The sequence below is a fragment of the Alligator sinensis genome, unplaced genomic scaffold (assembly GCF_000455745.1).
Source record: "Alligator sinensis unplaced genomic scaffold, ASM45574v1 scaffold647_2, whole genome shotgun sequence".
Classification (NCBI taxonomy): domain Eukaryota; kingdom Metazoa; phylum Chordata; order Crocodylia; family Alligatoridae; genus Alligator; species Alligator sinensis.
The window spans coordinates 6,569,136-6,589,354 of NW_005841832.1; the positions used below are offsets into that span (position 1 = coordinate 6,569,136).

The 20,219-nt window shown below is 40.5% G+C and overlaps 1 protein-coding gene across 1 annotated transcript in view; it reads left to right on the plus strand.

Moving 5' to 3' along the window:
• The window catches only part of DPYD (dihydropyrimidine dehydrogenase), a 646,991-nt gene that overhangs the window by 163,311 nt on the left and 463,461 nt on the right, over positions 1–20,219 (plus strand). Inside the window, exon 5 of the mRNA XM_025193285.1 lies at positions 7,515–7,676. Coding sequence (XP_025049070.1) covers positions 7,515–7,676 — 162 coding nt within the window. The remainder of the gene's footprint in view (positions 1–7,514; positions 7,677–20,219) is intronic.

Genomic DNA, 20,219 nt, shown 5'->3' on the forward strand with positions numbered 1-20,219 from the left:
AACCCCCTCTCTCCCCGGGCCCCGCTTACCTCCGGCTGTGCTGGGGGTCAGCGAGGGGCTCCGTGGCTGCTGGAGGGTTTCGGGGGGGCTTCGGGGGAGCGGGGGCACAGCGGGCTTTCACCTGCGTGTCTCTCGCCGCTCCCGAGCCTAACTGATTCAGAGTGTTCTGATTCAATTAGAGATTAAAGGGTCTTCTGATTTGATTCAGATTCAGAGATTTTGCCACTGAATCAGGCCAAATCTCTGCCGAATTGAATCAGGGACTGAAGCTTTGCAAAGCCCTAATAAGCAACTCCTTCTGTTTATAGTCTGAGGAGGCAGAATTGTTGTATACAGGTAAAAAAAACAAAAAATTCTTCTAAAATGATATCAAAGTTGAAGTCACACTTAGAATCACTGCAGCCCAGTGTTGCTAGCTCTTGATTTTTATCTCAAATCTTACATCGTTTTGTGGCTTTTATTAATCTTTTTCATGATGACATGATTCCTGCCATCAACTCTGCAAACTTTACCTTATTCAAAAGAACCACCATCTCCCATTATTTTGAATGTAATGAAATGAAATTGCTCTAAATCAAGGTGGCCATCCTTTCCCAAAGTGGAAGTAGGTCTTCTGGTGACAAAGATGGCTACCAGCTTCTATATTTTTCAGTGATACTTTATCTAATCTACCCTCTTGAAAGCTGTTTGCACTTTGTTATCTTGGCAGGAACGTGTGCAGACTTGGAGGAATGTGGCAGGCAGGGAGTCCAGGAAGGGATTGGGAGAGTGCTGGGGGATGTGGTATACAAGAGGGAGGCTTTTGGGGGGGGGGGGGGTGTTAGGAAGCAGCTAAAGGAAAAGTGAAATGAGGTGCAAAGGAGGGACAGCAAGCTTAGAATATGGGGCGGAGGGTAGGAGGGATTGAGAAAAAAAGGAAGATGAGGTTCAGGAGACTGAGGGGCCAGAAAGATATTTTGTATGTCTATAATATACAGTATCTTGTATCTATATCTAATATACAATACAAGCATGTGTAGAATGCTGATAATGGAAAGAGAAGAGACATACGTGGGAGGGGAGTAGAATGTGGAGGGGAGAGGAGCAAATGATGTGCAGAAAGATGGTAGACAGGAAACTGCAGGAGCACTAGCATTTTTGGAAGGGAAAGAGATAGGGCTGTGATTGGCTAGGGGAATGGAAAGGAATATAACAGCTTCTTATGCCAAAGTTACTTGAATAACATCACAAAGGACAGCTACGTGCTATCAGGAAGAGAGTAGAAATCATGTCAGAGTTCAGACATACAGTAATATAAATGTGATACTGCTAATAAAAGGAGTTGAATGTAAAAGTTAGTAAGTTGCTTGATAATTGCATAATAATTACATATAGATATGCATTGAAAATGAATCCTTAAGCAGTACGTGGGCCCCTAAATTTTTTAACGTACTGTTTTATTCAGCTTTTCCTGTTAATCTCTGTATTTTTCAGGTCACTAAGTACAAAAACATTTAAAAGAAAGAGTAGTAATGGTGTTAAATTGATGTACTTGAAACAGTGACTTTTCTTGAGATATCTATTTGTACTTAGTGTAATGGAATGGCTGACAGCTGGTTTCAGTTGCCATAGTATAATTATGTAGAATAGACTGTTGCAGTGACACTATGTCAATTAAGGAATCTCTCACTTTCTAGACTTCAAAGAACAAAATGACAGTACAAGATATTCTTTCCATTCTTTTTCATAAAAAGATAGTGACACTGTGTGAAATTACAGTCCTGTTATGATGACATAAGTCAAATGAATTGAAAGATTTCTGAATTGATTAAAAATCATCAGCATTATAATATAGAATATATGAGATTTGGCATGTTGCTGTTATGTTTTGTTTTTTCTATGGTGGAAGATATTTTGGTGGGGGAGGATGAGGTTTTCTTTTTTTTTTTCAGATATGAAATAATGTGCATAGATTTCATTTATAAGCTCTGATCCTTCTGCTTCAATGCAGATTTTTCAGTTGCCACTCTTTGGCCACTGTTTAAAACAACAGTTAACCTAATGCATTTTGGTTTGTTTTCAAAACTCTAACAAAAACGTAGCTTTGGGTAGAGGGTAGATGAAAGTAAGTAATTTTCCTATATTTTTTATAGCTATATGAGTTTTTACAAATTGTACCATAATGAGAAAAATTAATTGCTTTTCTTGTCTTGTCTACCTCTGCTTTTTTCCCCTTCTCTATCCTCACATCCTAGGTAAGTTAATGTTTTTGTTCTTTGGACATAGAACACAAACATTCAGGTGCTTTGTTGAATTTGAGAAAACTACATTATCACAAAGTCATGATCTTTGTGGAATTAATATAAAGTGTGTGTAAATTGGATGAAAGAATAGATGCCATAAGCATTTCCTGATAGTAAATGCAATTTCTTCTAGTTTCACAGTATCGATCCTACGTGTTTTAATAGCTTTTTTCACGTAAAAAACATTCTCATTTGCATGCAAATTATGTAATACTTCCAAGTGATACATGAAGAGATCCTCCTTTGCCAGTTTTCTACTGATTATTGATGTCTGTTTAAGGCTTGTGTCTGTTTTCTGTGTTACTAGTATAGTATTTATTGACATTTTGATGGAAAAAACCCCACAAAACAACCTATCCAGTTAGATTAATTTCTTTCTGTGGAAGTGCCCAGGAAAAGGGATTTTATAAACAAAGACATGAGCAGACATTTATTTTATTAAAAAATTCAAAAGCATTTGAGTACCAGCCTGCTTCATCTCTGATGTCTACAAGAAACCAGATAGCTGAGTCATATTTTTTGTGTGTATTTAAAAATGCTACAAACAAGGAAACTATTTCTTTATTATGCTATTCAATAGCCTATGAGTAACCATATAATGTTATTAAAGTAAGTCTTCTGTCAGTCATGGCTTTTCTCAGTCCTGGGCCTCTTCTTAATACATACTATTTATCTATCACCTTGCTGTGTCATGCTTGCTTCTTATTTGATGTGGCTATTGCATTTTGGCCTTGGTAACATAACAGTAATTGCTATTAGCATTATGTAACATCAACATGGTTAAGATTCCAATTAGTTTCTTTGGGAGTTGGAATGAATATTAGTAGGTGTTTGGCTAACATCAGTATTTTCAATAGAAAAGCTATTTAATATAGTTAGTGTAGGAAGGTCCTAGGAAAGGCAGCCAATTCTGAGATAATTCTTTATCTAAGTTAAAATTAGCATGATTTTAAGGGATGCCACTTTCAGATTTAGTTACACAAATGTTCATAAGTGTTTGATTAAACCCTTCTTGCATACACAAAGTATCTTATTACTGCAGTTTGGTACCACTATTACTTACAGGTTCATAGAACACTATATTAAAATTAAAACATCGTCTTCCCACTTTGTCAAGTTTAGAAAAATGTATTCTTTCAAATAATATGATATCCATTTTCTAAAAAAATAGAATAACAAAGAGGAAAATAGGAATAAAGCCATCACAAAACCACAAAATTGCCTACCTTTTTATTAAAGCTTTTTTCTTCTTTCTTGTCAAAAATGTTTGTAGTTGACAATTAGTACTTCGCTGACTATTAAGTAACTTTGCTGGTTTTCAGCAAGGAGCCTCTAAAATAATGAGTGCTAAAATGAAATTTGTTCAGACCTGCAAGTTGCCTAACTCCCTGCTATGACTTCTACTAATTCATATACCTAAAATATTGTTTTTATTCATTTTATGTGTTGCTGTAGAGCAACTTACCCTGTGCTGTGTTAAAATTTCATAGATTTCATAGACGTTAGGGCTGGAAGGGACCTTGGAAGATCATTGAATCCAGACCCCTGTCTGAGGGGCAGGAAGTCAGTTGGGGTCATAGGATCCCAGCAAGATAAGCTTCCAAATTTATCTTGAAGGCATTCAGTGTAGGTGCGTGAACCACCTCTGATGGTAGGCTATTCCAGACCTTGGGGGCTCGGACAGTAAAGAAATTCTTCCTTATGTCCAGCCTGAAACAGTCTTGCAGCAGTTTATAACTGTTCGACCTCGTCATCCCTTGGGACGCTCTGTTGAACAATCATTCCCCCAGATCCTGGTGAACAACCTAATAAACTTGTAGGTGGCCATCAGATCGCCCCTGAGCCTGCACTTTTCCAGGCTGAAGATCCCCATGGCTCTCAGCTTGCTGTCGTAAGATCTGTTTTCCTGACCTCTGATCATGTGCATGGCTCTTCTCTGGACTCTCTGAAGCTTGTTCACATCCTTTTTGAATTGTGGAGCCCCAAACTGGATGCAGTACTCTAGCTGTGGCCTCACCAAGGCCAAGTACAATGGGAGTATGACATCCTGGGATTTGCTTGAGAAGCATCTATGAATGCAAGCCAGTGTTTTGCTTGCTTTACTAGCTGCAGCATCACATTGAAGGCTCATATTCATCTTGTGGTCAATCATGACCCCCAAGTCCCTTTCATATGTAGTGCTAGCCAGTGTAGCACTGCCTAGCCTATAAGGATGCTGCAGGTTTTTCCTCCCAAGGTGGAAAACCTTGCATTTCTCGGTGTTAAACACCATCAGGTTCTTGTCTGCCCATTTCCTGAGCCTGTCAAAGTCAGTCTGGATTGCCCTCCAGTCCTCAGGTGTGGATGCTTTACCCCAGAGTTTGGTATCATCGGCGAACTTGGCCAGTCTGCTTCTGACTCCAATGTCCACATCATTAATGAAGATGTTGAACAATATAGGTCCAAGGTCAGAGCCTTGGGGGACCCCACTGGTCACAGGGCACCATGATGATTGACTTCCATCATCCGCCACCCTCTACATCCAACCACGGAGCCAATTCCCCAACCACCACCATCTGGGTCTGACCACAGAGCCAATTCCCCAGCCAGCGGATCGTGGTGGAAAATTTAAGTTCTTTGCTTTGTTCCCAGTCCACCTGCTTCACTTTTGCAAGGAGATTCCTTGTCCAGTCTTCTTCCTTCCATCCCTCCTCCCTCCCCCACACTTCTTGCTCCCCTCTTACCTTTTCATATGTCAGTAATGCACAGTTATGAACATATGTCAGTAATGCACAGTTATGAGAAACATTACAGACCATCTAAATCAGGGGTGTGCAAAATGCGGCCCGGGGGCCGGATGTGGCTTGCCAGGCCATTCTATCCGGCCTGCGGGATAGAAAAATGTATAAAATTAATACTTATCTGCCCCTGGCTACCTATCATGTGGCCCTCGATGGCTTGCCAAAACTCAGTAAGTGACCCTCTGCCCAAAATAATTGCCCACCCCTGATCTAAATACATAGCTGGTAGTGACAGGATCTGTATTTATATGTCCCAACCAAATTCTTCAAATGGGGCTAGTTGGAACTCCTGATGGCAGTGGTAGAATTGGTGTTAATTGTCTTTCTCATTTTCAGGCAGAGGCCAAAGGAATTATTGTTTCACCTAAACTCCAATTTTACTTTTGGAGGTGGTTCTTCTAGCACCAGGGTGAGGTACTTTGAAGCCTTATGGAAAGTTTTCAGGGATACTGCATTTGCTAGTCTTTTTATATGATTAAATGGAACACTTTGACCTGTAGGTTTGTCAATCTGGTACTTCTTTAGTAGGAATATTCTTAAATCACGGTTTCGTGATTTTTGTAATCACCATGGAAAATAGCATTTTGTGCAGTTTTGCTTGGAATTGCACCCCCTAATCCCACCCAAAGTTTACGAGAACACAAAGAAAGTGCAGCAATCCCTGCAGCCATAGAGCATGTGGTTTGAGAAAACTACTGAGAGACTGAGCTAGTGACATAGACTCAATGAAGGAGCTAGTCAGGAAAGCAGAAGGGTATTGACGCCATCACTTAGGAAGCCAGATGCAATGTTTCAGTCTGAAGATGAGTGATAGGCCTCTTGGTCAATCAGTGGTGAGGGGCAGGGTCACCAAAGCCCCTTGACCAATCAGAGATATGGGGGTGGACTCACCATGATAAGACCATGATATTGGCTCCATGTGCCATGATTGGCCCGCAAAATGTCTTCATCTTGCTGCAATTTAGTTGGTCCCTATTCTTTAGTGATCACTAATGCCTCTTTCAGATATTTAGACTGCATATTGTACAATATGTTATTCATTGAGTGAACTGTTTTTAGTATAGTAAAATCTGGTTATTTTGTCACTCTGAGGATTGGTAAAGATGACTTCAAAAGTAATGAATCAATAGTTAGCCATGTTTAACTTTTCAGTAGATGTACTTTGCGTGCCATACTGAGACACAATACTGATTTTTGACATGTATAATGAAGAAAAACAAATTCCAGGTGCAAATTGTACACATTCTGGCTTCGTATGTCAGAACTATGTGATCGTGCACAAAAACAGTTAACGTATAATTACTTACTACAACTTAGAGTGCCTGCTATATAGGAATTGCTTTGTACTTGTACATACACTCATGGCCCAAAAAGGAGATAATTCTACAAGATGAAATATTAGATCAACTATGTTTTGTTGAAAAGCTGAAGAGTAACCAATGCTTTGTAAGCATCAGGTGGATCAACAGCTGCTGTGGAGGGCATAGCATCTGACTAGTTATGAGGAAAAAAATCCCTTATAATTTAGTATTTATGTGCACTTGGAAATGACTACACTTTAGAACAGGGGTTTTCAACCTTTTTTTAATAAGGTGGCTGGATGTGGAGTGAGGGGGTGGCACGTGGGCAGACGTGGGGTGGTGGTGGCAGTGACCACTGTGTAGAGCTCCCCCCAACCTCCAGCGTCCAGCCGGGCAGTGCCTGTGCAGCTGACAGAGGGGAGCCACTGCCCTTGCCCCAACCTGGCCCTGACTCCTGGGAGGCGGCGGTGCTCCATCCCTGCGCACACCCACTAGGGCCTTTCCAAGTCCCCCCAGGGGTATACCTACCCCCAGTTGACAACTGTTGCTTTAGAAGATCACAAATTTACCATAGTGTGTTGTGTAGAAATAGGACTGTGGCAGAGATTCAGTGCACCAACTTGGAAGATCACAGTGATAAGTTATCTCAATGACTGTTTTAATACATCTATAAATGTTTCAAAGGGTATTATTGTTGTCATTCTTTCTATTAACTAAAAGTTGAAGTTATAAAAAAACTCCTCAATAATCCTGGGGAAAAACAAAAATGGGAACAAATTCTCATTTACCTCATAAATACCAAACTAAATTAAATGACTAACATAATGAAACCTAGTTTTTTTTTAACTATGTAGAAAATGCCCTTCACACAATCCTAGTACAATATCTGAGATTTATTGTAAAAAAAAATTAGAATATTTTTGTTAATAGAATAGTCATAGCTTGACATTGTGACATACCTTTTTGACTTCATTACCAATTCCTTTGAAATAATATTTGTTAGTATGTATATATGACAAGCTTGTATATTTAAATGCCATCAAATTATTTAGCATCTTGATGTGAACTCGTCCTGTACCAGAGCAATGTCCTTTCTTGACTCTCCACTTCTGTTATATATGACATTATTACTGATTTTTGTTTTCATGCAGAACTATTATGGAGCTGCCAAAATGATTTTTTCTGACAATCCACTTGGCCTGACATGTGGAATGGTATGTCCAACCTCAGATCTTTGCGTAGGTGGTTGCAATCTGTATGCCACAGAGGAGGGACCAATTAATATTGGTGGACTGCAGCAGTTTGCTACTGAGGTATGTAGCAGCTGATATTTATACATATGAACCAAAAATTGCCGGTCTGACTTTTTATTATTATTTATTATTTTTAAAATTTTACTGAATAAGAGAAGTTAATGTTAGGTAAATATGAACCAAATTTGTAAAACTCTTCAGTTTTTAGTTTCTGCACCAAACATCCATTATTTGCACAGCTTTATTCAGGTACCCTTCATCAGGAGATTGGAAGTTGGAGGAGAGGGGAAGGGGCTTGCAGTTGGTAGCAAACTTGTGATGATTGCATGCTTTTCTGCACAGGAAGGAAAAAAGGGCTGCAGAAGCTGCTTCATTTTATTAGCTTTTGCAGAGGCCATTGAGACACTGTGCGCCAAATGCATGAGCTTTGGACAAAAAGGGAGAGTATGTGGCCCTCTGAATTATGCGCGCTGGTATTAAAATTACATATTTCTGTATATTTTTTGCCGTTCAGCCATAATGTCATATAAAATAGCCCCTTTGCAGATGATGTTTATAAGAAAAGGGTGAAATTCTGGTCACCACAAAACCTGAGACAAGGCCACAAACCAAATATAGGGTAAGGGGAGGAATCCTTTTTCCCTCAATCAGGCTTCTTCTGTACTACAGTTCAGAGGTCTCATACCACTCTTTTCAGTGTCTGTGGCCAATGGCTGTGTCTGCAGAGGTACTCCTGGTACTCTGTGCGCCTCATTTAATGCAGCTGCTGGTAAGCTGCTTGGGGCACTTTTGGAGTCCTGTGCAGCTGCCTTTTTGCTTTGAACCTCTTTTCTCTTCTGCCACTAAAAAGAAGCTGATGCACTTTGATTTCACTGGTGTTGAACCTGCAAAAGGTAAAGCCATAATTTTTTTTTGGTCTACCCTACTCATTTGGGTGATTAGGCTAATGACACCAAACTTGGTTTACCCTGGCTTTATGTTGAATGTCTGAGTCTTAGAAACCAAAGGGATATGCTTTTTTTCTCTAATGGCTCTTCTCCTTGTATGTAAAAATGTAACATTTACTGCAAGATGAAAGGCTTACATTAAAGAAATAGATTAAACACTTGTCAAGGATATGATAGATAGAATGGTGAAATATTACTGTTTAGAAACCAAATGCAAGTAATATCTGTTAAAACTTCATTTGTGTCTCTTTTTTGTCTTAATGCCATGATTAATAGGTAGGAATTATGGCTTTGATTGATTTTGCTAAAAATCTGCCATTTTTCTTCAAAAATCTTTAGAAATCGATTTAAAAAGTGTAGTGCTGGCATAATGATTGATACTAAAACTGCAAGACAGGAAAAAAAAAAATCCAAAATGACCTCATCACATTGTTTTAAGTTTGTTTAAAGTGATGCATTAGTATCAGAGGTCCTAACAGAATACAGTGATAATTTTACTGATCCTAAATTTTTCAGAATGGCAATTTTTATATTAACTTCTCTACATACTGTTTATTTATAATAACTCTTAAAATATATCCATAGTTGGTACCTACAATAATGAAGTCAGCTTTGTATAAAGTATTGATTTTTAGCACTTGCATCTTAATTACCCATGTAAGCCAGGACCTATCGTTGGTATTTAAGATGCAAGTAAAATAATATTCTTGAGAATAAGATATTTTTGGAAATAAAATAAAAGTGTGTACAGCCAAAAGGAATTTCGCAAAACTTAATTCTAAATGATGGAAATTTAAAAATAAATGCAACAAAATATAGTCTCAAGTTGTTATCAGTAACATAAATGGGACCTGAACCTGCTTACTTATGTGTGTGGCTTCACTTAGGAGTATTTAATCAGTTGCATGATATAGGCATGCAATATGTGTTGTTACTAATGGAAGTTGCATGGTTATTCTCATTCACAGTATACAAGTTTGCCCCAGAGAACCGTATTTATTGAAAACTACATTCAGCATAAAACCAATTTTAGACTTTTTTTTGCATGGAATTAGTCTGAGGAACTTATACTTTGATGTATTACAAGAAAGTAATGGAAATACAAGTTATAATAAAAAGAAAGACTATTCTGCTAACTGAGATAAAAGATAAAATTGCAGTAAAGCAGGAATGTGGTTTAAAATGGAAATATGCAAGAACGATGTATGCCCTTTTGTGTTTCTGAACAATGACTGGTCATCTGTTCATACTGCAGATAAAACTCCCTAATTGGAAAATATTTGTCTTGTGTACTATAATAACACAAAAATAGCAACTCAAATGTGGTATATTCTCTTTATGCTGATCCACATCTTTTCATAACTACTAGCTTCACTTTTAAATATGTTATAATTAAATCAGAGAAAAAAATGGATCCTGACAGTTAAATGTTAAAATGGGGAAAAAAAATTGTTACACATCTTGTATTTGTGATTTACCAGGGTGTATGTTGTGATGTAGTTACCACGGTAACAAGTGCAACTGGGAAACAACATGGAGTCAAAAACCTAACTATTAAAAATGATGTGTGTTGAATAGAGGTTTCACCTGCTACTGCATATATGTAGGTCAAAATTATATTAATGTCTTGCTTCCCCTTCATGCCTCTCCCTTGCACAATTGCTTTTTAAAATCACTGAACATTTCTATTTCTTAGAATACAAGTTATATGGATATAACATAGAATGTAGTCACAATAAATATAGATAGAGACGTGTTTGGATATGAAAGCCATGGAGTATAGTAAAATTTAGCTCTTTCTCAATGTTCAGGTACAAACTATAGGAGAAAAAGTGAAGTGCAATGTATTAGACTTTTTATCACACGATTAGTAAGGAGTCTGCAAAATCTGGATGATTATTGTTCAGTTTAAAATGTCTCTTTCGGGGCCTTGTTACACCTTATGCTGTAAGCCAAATCAGCCTTAATCAGCTTAGTGGTGTTTGGCTTAGTGGAGCAGTCGCACCTTAAGGCGAAAAACCATCTCACTGTCCTTCACCTGCACAATTGCGATTTGCCCCTAGAAGCTGGTGAGCAGGGCTAAGATTAGGAGCTAGGGGCAGGACTGGCTCATTGTTTGAGCTCTGAGGGGCCCAATCCTTTTTTTTTTCTGGAGCCCGCTCTCCCATACTGCTTCTGTCTGGGCTGCTGGCTAGCCGGGTAGGCACTACCTGATCTCCAAGGGGCTTGATTCTTTCCAAAAGTTAGGTGGCACCCTGCTGGCCAGCAGCCTTAGTGGAGGCGGTATAGTGGGGTGAGCGCCAGAGGAAAAAAAGGATCAGGCCCTCAGAACCCAGATACATGCCCCAGTGGAGCCAGGTGGCTGGAGCAGGGTGGAGCTTGGAGTCTGCAGCATGGCAGCCCAAGCACAGGGTCAATAGGAACTGTCCACCACACTCTGCTGGGCTATGTAGGGTCTGGCCACTGGCTCCCCACTTCCTGGCTTGCCTGGCAGTGGCCACAGTTGGCAGGTGCCTGAAGCTCTGAACCCTCCGTAGCAGCCAGGCAACTCTGGGCATGGACCTATCATTGCCCATCCTAGCTAGGGCTGCACAGAGCAGGCGGGAGGCTGCATTGCTCACAGCTGCCTTTCAAGCCTGGTGAGGGTGGGAAGTCCCATCCCTGTACCCACCTCCCCAGGCTTGCTGCTCCTGCTAGGCCAAGCTAGTGCTGCAGCCTTGGAGCTCACTTGCTCTGCTGAAGCCCAGCAGTCTGGGAACATGCTTTGCGTGGGGGGGCGGTTTCTCTCCAATAAGGATGGGCCTTTTCTCTCCAATCCTGCCAGGCTTAGGAGGTGTTTGTGAGCAGTGCAGCCTCCCCACCTGCTCTGTATAGCCTCAGTTTAGACAGACAATGCCAAGCCCCACACTTTGTGTCTGGAGCTGCCTGGCTGGTATGGGGAGGTTCAGGGGCTTCAGGCACCTGCCAACCATAGCCACTTCTGGGTGAGCCAGGTGTGGGGAGCTGGCAGCTGGAGTCTGCACAGCCTGGCAGAGTGCAGTGTCAGTAGGAATTGGCTTGGGACTGCTGTGCTGTAGGTGCTGTGCTCATCTGTTCCAGCTACCCAGCCCTGCCGGGGCATGTGTCCAGGTCCTGGGGCTGCAGGCACCAGGTGGGGGATATGCTGCAGCAGGGCACAGGGCTGGGCACAAGATAAACTTCAGGTCAGCAGGAGGGGAAAGCATCATCCTGCCACCCACCACAGGCACTGCAGTTCAAGTCTGGGTTGGGAGTTCAGAGCAACAATCTGGTCAGGGAGCACTGCAGCTGCTGGGTGCTCCAGGGCTGCGGTGCTAGTTCTGCCCAGCTGGAGCAGCAGGGAAGAGGCATTGTGTCTGGCCCTGCTGTACCCTGACATCCCCACTCATCTTGACTCAGGAGGGGCCACTGCTGGAGTACTTCAGTTTGGGCAGAATAGCTGTTTGGAGTGGCCACACCTTAATGGAACAGGAGTCAAATTAGGTGGATTAGAGATGATTCTTCCTTGGAGTGGTTTAACTTTAGGCAAAATAATGAGTGCTTTAAGTCAGTTAAGGTGTTAGTGTGCAGCCAATCCAGGAGTTACAAGCTCCAGAATCCTCCTCAAATTACCATGTAACACCATGTAACAAGGCCCTCACTGTTTCCAATCATCTATTTTGAATGAGGCAGTGTAAACTAAATTCAAAGTGGATTCTTTCTTTCTATGCCAAAATACTGCAGCAATTCTCATCCTCCACACTATCACTGAGGATTTGTTCCTGTCTGTCTTGTTATAGCAAGAAACAATTGGGAAAGGAGATCAGAGAACACTTTTTTTCCTAGAAATCATGTTGTCTGAGGTTACTTGTGACCAGATTTGATAGTGCTGTTTTCTGACTTCAAGAGTTAAGAAGGCAGCTGGACTGCTATTTTGATAATTATGTAACCTCAGGATGTGAGACCCTTCAGAAAAGAAATTAAATTTTGGTGTCTGTTATTTTTTATTTAGATTCATAGTCGTAATAAATATTAGTAAGGGTCACTTTCATTCTTAATTTTAAATTGAGTTGAAGTCTAAAAAAGACTAAGTGCTTTTGTATGCTTTGTTTATGGTGGTGTGTTTCAGCAGAGAGCGAGGATTCAGGGACTTTTGACCTCTACAGGTAATACAGATAGATTGCACTTGAGGTTTTGGAAGAGTCTACAGAATATTTTACAAATATTTTTATAAACTTTAACCATCCTCAGAAGTGAAAGGTAGTAAAAGGAACGTTATTGCCAAACTGTTCTTACAGACTGTGTAATGTGACAGAGGGTGAAATCTTGGACCAGCAGTTGATATTCTAGTTCTGTTGATTTTTAGTGTGGCCAGGCTTTTTTAACTCTGTTTCACCTACCCAATCTGGAGAAAAAATAGTATAACTTTCATTTATTGTTTTACAGAAGGAGGATTGTTAGTTTTGGGCAACGGTTTTGAAGATTATGATATTAGTACACACACACACTGGCCACATCTACACGGGGTGCTGACTGCACAGTCATTCAGTATTTGTATAAATAACCTGAGTTACTGTGCAGTAGCACCAATGAATGCCTTTTTTTGTGACACTATTGCACAGTAGCGTAATACTACTGTGCATTAGTGTTGTATCATGGTTTGTGCCATGTGATGCTACTGTGCATTAGTATTGGGCTACTGCGCAGTCAGCATCTCATATAAACATGGCCAGTATGTATTTAATCTTTCAGAAAGTAATTTATTGCATGGTGCTTGAGGCCCCAGTTTGGTCAATGCTTACTCATATGCACACACTTTTGCAGGATTAGAACTTTAATTACTTGTGATTGGACTGTGAGGGTGGGGAGGAAAGATCAATCCATTTTCAGAAATTGTTTAGCAATCCATGGATAAGTGTTTATGTTCTATGACTTAAATTGCTGCTAAACAAGTTACTTATATGAGATTTTAATGTACTCTAGCTTACAGTCGCTCATGGAAATAAGTGGAAAGGTATAAGGCCTTTACAAACAGCTCTTGAATAACTGGGTTTATTAGACAGAAAAATATTTATTATCAGTTTGTGAGCTACTAACAAAATACTAAAATGTTAAAATAATTAAACATAGGAAATGTATTGGTTTATTCTTTGCTAAAGTGCATGTTGGCTAAGTGCTATCATCTGGTCTTGTAACTGCATGGCCTTGCATCATCCTTAAAGAAAGGTGTTTAACAGGGCTATTTTAGAACCTTATTATTAAAGCATTTCTATTTCCTTTTACATATAAGATCAGGTTTTAAGATTCAGGAATATAAACTATGCAGGGGTGAAGTTTAAAACTTAAATTATTTACTAACATCTGATATTTTTCAAATGCCCCTGGAATTGATCTTTTCTTGAGCCAGTATTTAGGAAATGGAGGGTGTGTTCTCAAAAGGTCACCAGTCACTCTGAAGGATGCTGCTGTGTTTAAAGACCGAAGCCTTAACATTTTAAGAATTAAACAGTTATGCTCTCCAGCATTATCAGAGCCTCTGTTATTGCTTAATGTTTAGACATGACTTTCATTCTATCTCCACTCTTTCGTAACTTTCTCCAACAAGTTCTTGATCATAGGCCAAAGATAAATTACAGCAAAGTTGGCCAGCCATTTGAGAATTATGCCTATGGGGAGGATCTTTTTATATGTTCCACTAAGAAATACTCTGTTCAGACAATTAAAAAATGGCTGAAGTACAATGCTTAAAATTTGGCTTATTTTGTAGATTTAATTGAGATGTGAACTGTACATTCCTCTGAACTGCTTTAAGGGCTTGAAGTAGCTTAAGCTCTTTAAACCATGCTAAGAGTTTAGGGAGGTGTATACCATTTATTCCACTTCTAGAGCTTCAATTGAGAACACCACTGAGTTCAGGAGGCCTCACATAAGGATGGCAACCAGTTTCAGGAGGTATCAAGCCAATTAACTCCCAAACAAGAGATTTCCAGGTTTTGCTGGTAAAGCCAATGCATGTTATAGACCCTAGAAAACTGAATAGTTTCAGCTGTATCCCTACTCCCAGCCCCCACATACACATTATTATATTCCTCCTGACCTTGTATAGATTTTTTGTTTTTGAAGGATATATTTTTAAAATAGCTTAGAAATATTTTTCTAATTTATAAATTAATGAGACTGAATGAAAAACATTTGGTTCTGGTTTGCAATGCAGTGGAGTATGTTTGCAGTAGTAGTAGTTGGGTCAGACCAGCGGTCTGTCTAAGCCAGTGTTCTGCCTCTGACAGTGGCTATGGGAGTAGTCTTAAATGGAGAGCCTATGAACAGAGCATATCTAGACGGATTCATCCCTGTCATACCCTCCCTGACACCCCCCATCATTGCTTTAGAGCAGTGATTCTCAACCAGGGTGCTTCAGCACCCTGGAGTACCTTGAGATCCTTTAAAGTGTACCATAGGGTGTCATACATAAGGCCCAGAGAAAATCGCAATTTTGTGGACTGCGTGGAAACCGCAACATTCGCCCCACACTGCGATTTTTAAAGGTTGTGAGCATAGGCGATGGAAGGCCAGGGCTAACGGGGCTTACCACCCCCCAAAATGCGGGGCAGCACAGAGGGCTGCAGGGCAACCTGGGCACGGGCTCCAGGTGGCTGCAGCAGGGGGATGGGGACACACAGACAGACACTGAGCCTGCATGCAGTCAGGATTGTAGTCAGGGACAGGTCCCAGCCCCATGCCCCAATCAGGTGATCAAGGCACGGGGCTTGAAAAGAGCTGCGAGGGTGGGGTAGATCCCAACCCCTGCCCAAGTCCACTGGTGTGGCAGCTAGCAGCAAGCTAGCTGCTAACTGCCCCACTGGCAGATCAGGGTAGTGGGCTAGGACCTGTCCCTCCCTTGCAGCTCTTTGTAAGATGCCTGCCTCTGATCGGGGAGCCAGAGCCAGGAGCTCCTTGCTGCTGGGGCAGGGGGACATTTTCTCTGCCCCAGCAGCAGGTAGCTCCCTGGGGCTAGGAGACAGCTGTCTCCTGGCCTCTTGTTCCCTGCCAGACCCTGGGCTAGCACCCAGGGGGAGTCTAGAGCTCCCCCCAGTGGCAGCAGGGGCCCATTGCAGGCTTGCAGGAAACTGGGTGCAAAGAGCAGCAAATCTCCCTTATCCCTGCATGTGTAGATGCCTCCCCGAAAACGCTTACTCCAGATTAGTTTACACCAGAATAAATTTATGCTGGATCACATGCATGTTAAACACACCCAGTATGGAAGAATTCAGTCCAAATAGCATGGTCTTTTTGAACTACTGTACCATATTTCTAAAAGTGATATGGCCTAGCAGTTTTGAATTAGAGGCTAGGGTATAGCTAGCACCTTGTTGAACAGTTGTCTAAAGGTAAAAGTTTAAAGTTGTAGTCTTCTACTTTAATCTATCCCCGTATCCCATTTTCTTGTGTATGTCCTGAGAGTGTAGTGCACTAATACACAAAGTAAATCCTCCTGTGTATCCTGTCAGGAAGGAGAGTAGGGGTCTTCAAGAGTGGTAAACTTTGTATCTTGCCTGGAGTCAGAGCAGAAGGAGAATTGGAGAGGATAGCTGCATGTAATGTGGCATTTTACTCTTACTTGGAAGGTAATCATTTCTGCGTACAAAAAGGATTCACACATTGGAACTCAGTGATATTTAACCTGGTGAATTATAGTGTAGTGAAACTTCACCATAAGATGAGTGAAAGTCTTTTGAGATGCACTGAAGCAATTTGCAGTTTTCACACTGTGGACCCTGACAGACTTAATATGCAAAAGTCCCATTGAATTCCAGATGGCAAGATATAGCCACATAGGCTGGCTGTGCTGTGAAGAGGCAGATTTGTCCTATGCACAAGAAGGCAGAATTAAGGTTGACCATTCAGCCTTAACTTCTAGAATTTCCTGCATGATTGCTTGACTTCTCAACCTTAGCATTACAATAATGCTATGTTTTTTCACCATTTAATAAAACAGTTGATCAGATTATGGGGCTGACCTAAGGCTATACCATTTCAGTTAATGGTAATGTTTGTTCAACAATATAGTTAAAAATAAAGTAAATTTACTTGAAGAATATTTCTGTATTCATACTATATTATTTACATATTTGAATATGCTGATTATAGAAATTATATAATTTATATTACTGTCTAGCATTCTAACAAGTACATATAATTTTAATGGAAATTTGGTATCGTTCAAGCTGATTCTTTCTTCTATGTGAATTTAACAAAGCAGACATAAAAAAAATCCTATTCCATTTTGGTTATCACAGTCTAGTTTCACAGTACAATATAAGCTTTTCAGCCTGTGAAATCCATTAATAACCACATTAAACCCTCCCATATTGTATGAGTTGTCAGGTATAAATGATTCTTTTTTTAAACAATTATCTGTCTCTTGCTTCTTGCAGTTTGTTAAAATGCAATGTCAATTTACAAAAGCTGGTAAAGTTTGACACAGAAATTTTAGCTTTTTAATCACTGGTTTACCGAGCTGAGAGGATTCAAGTGTGTAGGAAGACAATGAACATTGATTAAAACCATAAATGAATAATTCTGTTCATAAGTTGACTATGCCAAAGTTTAGCTGGAAGAAAATATATCGTTCTTCTGTTCTGAGGAGAATAAGTGATCTTAATAAATTTATTTAGTATCCTAAATATATTTCACCTTTTTGGATGTGTTCTCATTTAGTATACTTTTTTAAATAAAATGTATAAAACAAGTTTATTAATAGTACACATTTACAAAAGGCTTATTTAGTCCCTAGGGAATATTGAAGGGATTCTCCTGTAAAGAGGCAAAACATGTTCTAGGGTCCGATGCTGCACTGGGATTTAACATTAACAGCACAAACTGTTGTACCCCTTTCATTGAATGATTACTGTTACCGGATCATGCTCTTGGATCTCTTCAAAAAACGTCTGGATACTCAGCTTGCTGGGGTCATCTAACCCGAGAGGTCCCTTCGAGCCCCTAACATCTATGAATCTAAGAATCAAATTCTTCCCTTACAGCACAAATCATACGCGTTTGCCAATAAGGGCAGGATTCCACAGAGGAGGTTCTGTCCTACCTTTGCATAGGCTGCAAAAAGCAGAAAGACCTCTTATACCTTCCCACTATCACATGGTTTTCAGTGTTACGCAACCTATAATATTGGAATATTAATCTTCTATCTACCTGTGGGATTAAAATGCTGATTAAGTCTGAAGGTTGAATAAAATCTACCATGTTCTCCATTTTAAAGAAAGAAGGAAGTTTGATATATTCAGTCAAAGTAACTGGCTTCAACTATTATTATTATTATTATCATCATCATCATCATCTATTGACAACAACAATGGAGATGTACAAGCACATAGTAAGAGACGGATCCTGTGCCCAATAGCTTATACATTAGAACAGAGAACTAGAAGGAGCCTCCAGGGCCATCAACTCAACTTCATTGCATTTGCAGGTGACCTTTTATCCAAACAGACGTAAAAATTGTCCATTCTAACCCCTCACACCACAGCCACAAAACATTGTTAAAACCCCCCCTGAACATGCCACTCTGTGCCACAGGTAAGAAGCAGTGAAGACAAGGGCATCACAAGTGGTAGGACAAGCAGGGTTTGAGCCCTGGACAAACCCTGAGGGGGAGGTAGCACAGTTCTGAGAGCGTGTGGTAGGGGTGCAGAAGTCTTACTCTGCCCATTCTGGCTGTTGGTCTTAAAGCAGCATCAGTGCAGTGTCTATGCACTGACTACTGCAAAAGCAGAGCTCTGAGGCTGCTCTTGGTTATAAGAGGTGGACTCTGTCAGGGGTGGGGGACAATTTTGGCACCTAAGTCAGTGACTGGGGCTCATGACCTTCTCACTCACCCACAGTTACATTAGTGGGCACCGCCTGTGCCTTGCCAATCCAGTGGCACAGAAGTTGGTGGTGTATATGCTAGGAAAAGGGCCATGCCTCATGCTACAGAAGAAGCAAACCCCCCACAATCCTAGCAAATCTGACCTGAGAAAAAAATCTTTCTTAGTTGAGATTAATTTAAAAAATAGATAAAATGGATTAACTACTCATTTGATAAGCAGGGGAACAGATGCACAAAAAGGGGGCTTATTTTTCATAAATTGTAGGATTCTGATTGAAACTTAAGGCCTCAAGGATCAGTGGTTCTGACTTCACTTCCAGACAGACCTCCATAAGTATGAATCAAGTGTCACCCAATTTCAAGAACTAATTTATATATTATAGCGGTGACTTCCTTGGAGAGGGACTTGGCAGTAGGGATGGCTGATTGGCCAGGAAGGGAGAAGCCAGAATCGGTACTTACCTGCTTATCTCCTCACACCTTGCAGAACTCTTCTGAGGATTTGGTGGTACCCCAGGATCCCAAGGCACCCTGGTTGAGAATCACTGGGATAGGATTTTTCACTTGTATTTAGGTATCTGTTGAAGCAGATGGGTCCCCCCTAGCATTTTTAAGAGGGCCTGTTTGCCTTAATCAGGCTGTAAGTGGCCTTCCTAAGGTTATACAGAAAAGCTATGACAGAGCCAGATCTCCTGAATCCCAATGTGTCAGTAACTAAAAGACCATTTTCTTGTCTAGCAGCAAGGCTAGACTGGATCTTGTTTGGAAAGAAGCCCCTCTGTACAGTAAGGGTCTCCCATTGTATCTTTCCCAGTTGGGTGTTTCCCCTATTCCTGGATCTTGTTTTCCAGCAGTTTCACTCCTCATAGTTCTGAGGTCTTCTGAAGGTGTTTCATCAGTGCAGACTTTAAATTGTGCACAGTGTATCAGTGTCTTGAGTTCCACTACTTTGCAATTAATCATGCAAGCAATGTATTTGTGTTTTGGTTCCTATTGTAATATGACTGGTATAAAGCATGAGGTTAAAAGCCAGGTGATTTGGCCACCCAAGAAGTTCACTAATGAAGATGTAATGCACAGAATATTTATTACCTTTATGGAGGAAAAATAAGTAGTGCCTGTTTTGTGTGTTTATGGCATGTTGGAAATGTATCTGATAATATGTCCGCTTCTAATTGAGTTGTCAGGGGCTAGATTCTCACCTATTGTAAATTGCTTAGATCAACAGTTACACTAATTTATGGTATTTTAGGATCTGGACCAAGAAGATTAGCTCAGTGAAATCCAAGAAGAATCACAGAAGGAATTAAAACAGAAAGCCTAATGGTTTAACCTGACTATATGGTGTTTCTAGTGAATTACTAGAATATTTAAAGGTAGTCTGCAATTCTTTTGCCATTTTAATACAAATGTCCTTTAACTCGGTCCTATTCTCTGCCTGTCCTGGTACTGAAAGAGTGAAAAAAGCTAAGGAGCACTTTTTGGCCAACCAGGAGTAACTGGCAAATATGAAGACTAGGAACAGACATTCAAAAAACTGGAGCCTGAATTGATTCAATTTTTGCAGATTAATCTAACCAGCATAGATTGAACCAATTTGCAAGTGAATAGATATTCACTGTTGACTCTGGAAATGCAGGCATATGACTGCAGTGGCTCAGGCCAGAGGGGGAGCTAGAGCACGCCTTGGGCTGGAGGGAAACTAAGTTGGGGAGGCGTGGCAGGGCCTGGGCAGGCCTAAATATGACTGAGGAGGGGTTTAAACCCCTACCCTGG